Here is an 8678-nt window from a genome sequence, read left to right on the forward strand (position 1 = left end):
ACATTATGCCCTGTTTTGTTTTATTCTCTTCACAAGACTGTAGTGAGTTAACCGTCCTGATAAGACAAATGTGACACAGGACTAGCCAAAATTCCTTTTTATTAACAAAATCCCATTAATCTCATCGCTATGACGACAGGAATGTATCAGAGGTGTTCAGACCCCAGCGTGGGCCCGATTTAAAAATAAATGTACTTCTGTTTTATTTCCTTTTTTTATAACGGTATAAAAGTTAGGGAACGCAATACAATCATGTCTCCATTCTTGCTCCAGTGAAGGAGGTGGAGACGGCAGGAGGGGAGGAGGTTCTAGCCAGTGCTTGAGTAGAGCCCATTAGAGACGCAGAGCAGCTTGAACTTGACCTCCTTGGTGGTGGTTGTGGTAGGACGTGACGCTGCATTGCAACTTTCCAAGCATGTATTCATAGTGGTTAAAGGTAGGGCGCTAGCTCAGTTGAGAACTTTAACACTTTGTCCTGAGAGTCATTGTGTTTAGGAGATTTTGGAGTACATAAATGCTACAAAAAAAGTCAGAATTTACATAATCGTAATCAATCACATGGGATTAAAGTTATCCAAACAAGCTCAATAACACATGAAACTTGGTGAAAGTTTTAACATTAACATAAAGCCCCAGTAGGAAGCTCTGCATTTGGCGAAGCATATACACCCACTGCAGACTAAAAATATTAATTAAAAAAAAAAAAAAAAAAAGAGCAGCCATGGCACTGTTTTTGAGCTTCCTGGTTGGGAACTTTCTTTAAGTTGGCTCTAAGTGGAGGAATAAGGGTCGAGATGCTACAGCAGAATGTGCATGTGGTTTGTGTACGTGTGTGTGTACAGTGCTATTCCAGGAATGTAGTGCAAGAGTGGGCAGAAATATTGCTATAAAAGTGTGCAACGTCTCTCTGGGTTTCTGGGTTTCTTGCTCTTCTTGTTGCTGCGGTTTGTCTCCTTGTATCTCCTAATCTCCCGAACCAGAGAGTAGAAAGCCTCCTCCACACCCTGTAAAGGAGAGAGAGAAAACATCGTTTAATCATCAAATACTGTACGTTCCTGCGAAGCTGTATCCGAGCGTAGGAGTACAGAGAAACTAAGTTTGTGTTAATATTAACATTTAATAGAAAAACTGTCAAAATTCCAGTTTCGCGCTTCCACTCCTGAGATTTGACCAGTTTGGCTCAGATACTGTATAAAGACTTAAGAGTCAAGGCTGACTGCTTTGCTTAACACTGCTCAGTAAAGGTAAATCAAAGATATTGAAATATTAAGATTGAACATAATAGTTACAGTGCATCCGGAAAGTATTCACAGCACTTTTTCCACATTTTATGTCACAGCTTTATTCTAAAATGGATTAAATTAATTTTTTCCCCTCAGAATTCTACACACAACACCCCATAACAACAACATGAAAAGTTCACTTGATATTTTTGCTAATTTAAAAAAAAATAAAAAAATTGAGAAAGCACACAAGTAAACATTTACAGCTCAGACACATCCTGTTTCCCCTGATCATCCTTGAGATGTTTCTGCAGCTTAACTGGAGTCTACCTGTGGTAAATTCAGTTGATTGGACATGATTTGGAAAGGCACACACCTGTCTATATAAGGTCCCACAGTTGACAGTTCATGTCAGAGCACAAACCAATCATGAAGTCAAAGAAATTGTCTGTAGACCTCCGAGACAGGATTGTCTCGAGGCACATGATACTGAGAGAACTTTTTACCTTAATGGTATCCAGGCACTAGTGAAACGCCCTAGATTATTTAAAGAAAGGAACTCTCATAACTGTCCTGTCCTTTTGCGCAAGTCTCAGTTTAATCATAAAACGTTCTATTTTGATCACAGCGTGATCAGACATCAAAACACCATCAGACATGACCAAACATACACGGTCATGTCTGTCTGACTAAATAATGAAAAACATGATGCAGTAAAAGTATCATTTGCATAAAAGTTCCTGCTGTGCAAGTCAGTCAGCCAGGTTATGACATGCTTCAAGCATTATTGATCGCTATGATCTGATGGAGCTCAGCCACACTACTCAGTACTTGAAGATATTGTTATAAAACAAAAAAAAAAATTAAAGAAAACAATAATAATTCCCCACATGCATTAGTAGAGTTCACTCACCTGTCGTGTTTTGGCGGATGTCTCGACGAACGGGATGCCGTATCCCCGAGCCAGCTCTTGTGCTTGACGTGTCTCCACCGAGCGAGAGCTTAGGTCACTTTTATTTCCCACCAACACCATTGGAACATTGTCACTGTCCTTCACCCGGTTTATCTGCTCCCTACACACACACAATCACTGGATATTAAAAAATAATAATAAATGGATAAGAGTAAAAGTGACGAAATCAAGAATCTGAACTGCAGAAATAAAATCCTTGCTCATCAACTTTGCTTCTCAGCAAAAAGGAAGTTGTGAAACATTTTACGAACTTTCACTAGACTGCTGAGTTGAAGCTTTTAGTCTGTCATTTTAAGCCAAAGTAATTATTTTATTTTCTGATATATGCAACGAGTGCCTAAGGGACACATGGGGAGAGTCATTGCTAGACAAATACTCTATTTCTGTGTGAAGTTAAAAAACAAACAATAAAAACTGTGAAACTATGAGGAAACCTCTGTGAGAGCCGTCCTTCTTTGTTTTGATTGACTAGAAGAATCTTGTCCCATCCATGATTGGTTAGAAACCCAGAGCATGAAGAGGGGACTTAAATGATGTTTCTAGGCCAGTTTAGTGTTAATGACTTTTAAATCTCAGTGCCACATTAATATAATCATGTCATTTATTAAATTCAGTTTGAGATAAAGATGATTATTGAAATTAAAAAAGACTGATTGCAATTCTACCATTCTATTTTACTTTATTTTTCATTTAGACATACTTTTTTAAAGGCAATGTCAGCTGTTTAACAATAGCACTCTTGTCCAATGTGATTTAACACGTTTGTGGTGGGTGGGGGTGTGAAAAAACACACAGGCAAGAATCTTTCGCTTTTTTACGTGAACGGAAAATCCTTCATGTTTTTACACCCGACTATAAACGATACCTGTAAAGATGCACGTCCTCGAAAGACTTGATGTTATTGATGGCGAAGACGCAGAGGAAGCCTTCGCCAGTCCTCATGTACTGATCCCTCATAGCGCTGTACTCCTCCTGACCTGCAGTGTCTAGGATGTCCAGGAGACACGTCTCACCATCGATCACCACCTGCTTCCTGTAAGAGTCCTGTAACGAGCAAAAAGAGCCCAGTATGTCTATCAAAATTTATTTTTTAAATGTCCATCAGGAGCGCAAGTGAAGTGTTTAGCCATTATTTTAATGCATCATGGCTGAATGGGTTGGACCTGGGTGTGTCAGGTCAGAGTTTGGGTCTAAACTCTCCAGCCTGGTAGCAGTCAGGATCTTGATTATGGTACAAGGTGTGGCAAACAATAACATGGGTACTGTTCAAAACTTGCTTCAGACTACATTCCAAGTTATACCAAACAAAGAGCCAATTGACAAGAATGAAAGAATTGTTTGAATTGTTTGGACGCAAGCAGCATAAGAAGTGTCCATTTTAACACGGCTTAATCCACACCAGCTGCATTAAGCGGTACAAGACACACAAGAGTACATGCTTCTCTTTACTTTTCCCTCCTTGAGTGAAGGTCAACAGACAAACATTCTATACACTGTGTACTGAAACTGTTTAAACAGTAATGATTTTTTAGATAGCCAATAATTAAATACATGCGCTTATTCTCTGTCCCATTGCATCACACGACTGCTTCAGTGAGCTTTAGCCTTTTGATATAAATATGGCTCTTCAGAAGGTTTAGGAGTGTGACCACTTTTCCAGAATTGCATTTGTGAGGTCAGACGCTGATGTTGGACGAGAAGGCCTCCGCTCCAATTCATCCCAAAGGTGTTCTAATAGGTTGAGGTCAGGACTCTGTGCAGGCCAGTCAAGATCTTCAACACCAAACTTGCTCATCCGTATCTTTATGGACCTTGCTTTGTGCACTGGTGCACAGTGATGTTGGAACAGCAAGGGGTCGTCCCCAAACTGTTCAGACAAATCTGGGAGCATGAAATTGTCCAAAATGTCTTGGTATGCTGAAGCATTAAAAGTTCCTTTGACTAGAAGCATAAAGGGGCCGGGTCCAATGACAAAAAAAAACAAAAAAAAAACAACCCCACACCAGTTCCAACATGATTGCGCAGCAATATCGTGTTAAACCCTATGGATAAAGAATTGGATGTTACGCAAGTACATATGCATGTGAAGGCAGGAGAGCGAATACTTTTTGCAATATAGTGTATTTCTTCACCTTTGCCCTTGTATTAAAAAGGAAGGATGTGACACATATGCAAACTCCAAATGTCACCATGCAAATGCACTACTCTGCTCACACTATTATGCAATCATATACTGAGGTGAGTGAAAAGATGTAATCAAAATCCAAAATATATATCTAATATTCAACTAATAATCGGAATAATATTTTAATCATATTTAAAAATGCATTTAACCGATCATTGATCATCGATGACTGAATTTTTGTAACGATAACATCGGAGGCTGAGTTCATCAGACAAAAAAAAAAAAAAAAATAGGCAGCCTAACCTAACCTCAAAGCTAAAAAATTTTTTTTTTACATTTAGTGAGCCATGTCATTCATTTATCTATACTGCTTACCCTGTACAGGGACTCCAGAGTACCCAAAGGAACCCACAAAGCACAGGAAGAACATGCAAACTCCATGCACATAAACCAGAGGCGGGAATCAAACCCTCAACATGGGCCACCATGCCGCCCTAGCCATGTCATTTATATTTATACGAGTGTGGAAAAATGTCAATTTAGCTGTGGAAATTTAGTTTTTGTATGGTCAACAGGCATTTGTAAAAAAAAAAGTTTTTTGGCAAACTAAATCGCATCTGTTGCTGAGCAGAAACCTAACCTCATTCTGTTATGGTCTCAGGAATAACATACCAGTCACAACACTACACGCTATGACTCAGCATTATCGCCACCAGACTGGGTGGTTTCCCAGGGGTGTTAGTTATGTTTATTTATATTTATTTAGGAAAACAAAAAAAGCATATTTGCATTTCTTTGATTATTATTGATTAATATTAAAAATTTCATTGGGCAACATTAGTTTAAGGTTCTTTATATGAATTTGTGTGGGTTGGAAAAATAGAATATTGTTTCAAAACACATGATCCACTTTGGCAATTAGAGATGGGTGGAGAAAAAAAACAAAAAAATCTATTCAAGTAGATATCACAAATATTTTATGCATCAATTCATGTCTTGTCACACTTTATTTATTTATTTATTTTTCCAATAAAATAAACTGTTGCCACTCCTCTACAACACTACAGGTGGAGTGCTCTAAACTATTCGCACAGTTTTGACAGACAGCACATCATCCTTAATTGTGACGTCAATTTGAACTTGTAATGAAATCTTTATCAAATCAGGACATTTATAAAATCGAGATACTTATAGACTCGGAATACAAATAGAATCAGCGCTTAGTGATTTCATCATAGTGGGTGGTCCCTGGGGAATCCCATGCCTACTGCTAACTATGATTAGTATTTATAAATCTTTCTATCATCATTTATTCTACCTTAATTAGTAAGTTTTTATTAAAGTCAAGTGAACTGTACCTCAATAGTAGGGTCATATTCGTCCACAAAGTGGTTCTGAATAAGCTGGATAGTGAGCGCACTTTTTCCAACGCCTCCTGCTCCTACTACCACCAACTTGTACTCAGTCATCCTGTAAGTGGGAAGAAAATAAGTGTCATGTTTAGAGGTGAAAAAAAATAAACAACTAAAAAAAACAACAACACTAAACTCAAGGAATAAAATAAACCACATTGACTTCTATATGCATACAAATTACTTAACAGCCATAGAATATCTCCATAGAATGTCTTATCTTAATGCAAAATGTCTTCCTCAAGCCCATATTGTGCACTATATTTATTAAAGATGGGAAAATGTTTTGATTCAGTTATAAACCATAATTATTTTGTGTGGCTATACGCTAACACAAAAAAAACAAAAAACAAAACTATTTGTACATTTACAGTAGCAATAACCCGGTCAGTGACCAGAACTCGCTGCTTTTTATTTTAATTAGCCATGACTGGTGATCAGCCTCATAACATATGACAAACAATTCTGTATCAAGTGCAGAAGCTTCTGAGAGGCACAACAGAAACGCATTTTTATGGTGTTACATTATTAAAAATCGCATATGTTAAAAGTCTCTGTTATGCCTTTTTATCCAAACTCTGTGAGGAAATTGTGACCCCGATTTTCTCCCTCATTTAGTCATATCCAATTCCTCCGTTACTATGGGGCTCCCACATTAAGACTACTACTACCACTCAGTCGGAGGGCCGAAGACTATCCCATGTTTCCTCCGAACCACGTGACGCCAGCCGACAGCATCTTTTTAAACTGCCCGCTCACGCACCGTTGGCGTAACACACTCGGAGGACAGCGCTATTTGCTCCTTCCGTTTGCGTGAGCTCAAAGACGCCCCTGATTGGCTGTAGAGCCGTGATTAATGTGGGAGCACAAAGTACCTTTCATCCCTCCCCTCTGGGAGAGCTCGGCCAATCGGCTCTCTTGACCTCCGGCTGCGAGAGAGGTGGCGCATTCTTAACTATTTACACATTTTCCTCCCATGTGGTAGAAGTGATCATTTGCCAAGTTCGTTTAGCAATTATAATTATGGCAGGTGACAGAAATACATGCTGCTGAGTAACAATTTAGCTGTTTTGCTTAATTTAGGTTAAATGTCAACTCTTGTATTTAAAGTTAAGTTTGTATTGTTTAAATGCTGTGCTCAGTTTTTAAGCGGGAAAACTGACGTTTTAAGGAATGGGCTAAAAAATTTTTTAATGGTTTAAAAAGATGTAACAAAATCTGGGAAAAATGCAACATTGACACTTATAGAATCGCAATTTTAATCGAATCGCCCCCAAAGTATCGTGATATTATCGTATCGTACGATTCATAAAGTAATTCCCTACGTAGTGCACCTATACAAGGAGCAGGAAGTCAATTGGGAATTAAAATAGTTACTCAGGCGTTTCAGAAACAGCTTTGGGCAGAAGTTGAGTAGCAGGGCAAAAGTCGGCTTTAAGAACATTTTAAAAGGAAATAATTTAGTAAGTAAGATCGCTTATGACAGGATATGAGGAATGTATGACTGTCAAAAGTTATCAAACCTGAAATCTACCGTTAGCCAATCAGGCTAAGTAGTTAGCTTTGCTTTTTTTTTCTTTCTTTTGTTATTTCATCAAATTTTCAACAACTCACATCCTTTAAAACAATCTCAAAATATTACAAACATATTTAAGATAAATATATTTACACATACATTTACCTTGGAAATATATCTACCTTAAGTCCCGCGTTGTTTTAAAACAAACCTGAAAAGCAGTGAGTTTAAATGAAAAGCAGGGATTAGCCTCTGAGCCGCATTACGGTCGCTTTAACGACACTAAAACTATCCGCATTAACCACAGAAATGATCTGTATTTACTCCAAAAGACTGCGTGACAAGTTTAAAGGGTTAAAAAAGTACTCGTATTACAATAAAAAAGTAATTTGTGCCGGTACAATTAGAGGAGAAAATCCTAAACAAGTCTTCATACATTTAGCTCTTCTCGGCTAAGACTCTCCCTGTTTCATTGTGGGCGCGGAGGGGCGGGACTAGAAACACAACCCGCCAATAGAAGCTCGTCATTTGTTACAGGCTGATAGACTATAGGTTGCGAGGGAAGAGGAAATAAAAGCGCAGCCAATTAAAAAGCGACTTATCTTTCCGTATAGTCTGGCGTCAGTGTATACCAATCAGATTAGAGGGTTACGTTAAAAGGACATGGCGTGTGTCCTGACAACTGAAGTCATGATGACGGAGTCTTACGCCTTCAGTCAGAAGGCTAAGGGTCGAAAGTCACGGCACTTTTGAGTAATCTCTCTGCTGCAATATATATATATATATATATATATATATATATATATATATATATATATATATATAAAGAAGATGTCGTATAAAAGAAAAGACAGTTTTTTCTAAAAAATCTGATTGGCTGATCCTTAGTCCAAAGTCGAAAGTCTAAAAAGTCAAAAGTCTAGAAAGTCTTCTATGTTCTAGTAGAAAGTCTTCTATGTTTGGACATACTGTACAAGATGACATTCATTCTATACAACACAATCTTTATCCATCCATCTATCAACTTTCTCTTCAACTTATCCTGAGCAGGGCCCCTGGAGCTTGGGGCCTATACTAGGGAACTTACAGTAGGGCACAAGGCAGAGTACACCCGGATGACGTACCAACACATCGCTGGGCCATAATGAAAGAATATTTTATAGTCAATATTTATTCATTCATTCATACTGTATATCCTGTGTAGGGTTGCGGGGCTCTGGAGTTTCTGGAGATTTTTGGGTTGCCAAATCATCGCAAAAACTCTCACACCACCAATCATCCACTATGGACAATTTGAGATCCTGGGTCTAGGCGATCATTCTACACCGCATGCCTTTTAACACTGTCAGGGGAAACCGGAGGACTTGAAAGAAACCCACAAAGCACAGGGAGAACATTTAACGCCATAGACTTTGACTTTGGTCAAATG

The 8678-nt window shown here is 38.4% G+C and overlaps 1 protein-coding gene across 2 annotated transcripts; it reads right to left on the reverse strand.

Moving 5' to 3' along the window:
• Positions 1–82: 82 nt before the first annotated feature.
• On the reverse strand, positions 83–7724 carry zgc:55558 (GTPase KRas). 2 transcript variants are annotated; one of them, XM_053514394.1, is made up of 5 exons: positions 7432–7724; positions 5680–5791; positions 3062–3240; positions 2137–2296; positions 83–1004 (listed from the first exon to the last, which is right to left on the reverse strand). In XM_053514394.1, the coding sequence occupies exons 2-5, from the start codon at positions 5788–5790 to the stop codon at positions 885–887; spliced, it is 570 nt and encodes a 189-aa protein (XP_053370369.1). In that variant the 5' UTR covers position 5791; positions 7432–7724; the 3' UTR covers positions 83–884. The 2 variants fall into 2 exon arrangements, with proteins under 2 accessions (XP_053370369.1, XP_053370368.1); XM_053514393.1 differs by having other exon boundaries at positions 7415–7724.
• Between the last annotated feature and the right edge of the window lie 954 nt (positions 7725–8678).

Source organism: Clarias gariepinus, chromosome 16 (assembly GCF_024256425.1).
Source record: "Clarias gariepinus isolate MV-2021 ecotype Netherlands chromosome 16, CGAR_prim_01v2, whole genome shotgun sequence".
In the NCBI taxonomy this organism is placed as follows: domain Eukaryota; kingdom Metazoa; phylum Chordata; class Actinopteri; order Siluriformes; family Clariidae; genus Clarias; species Clarias gariepinus.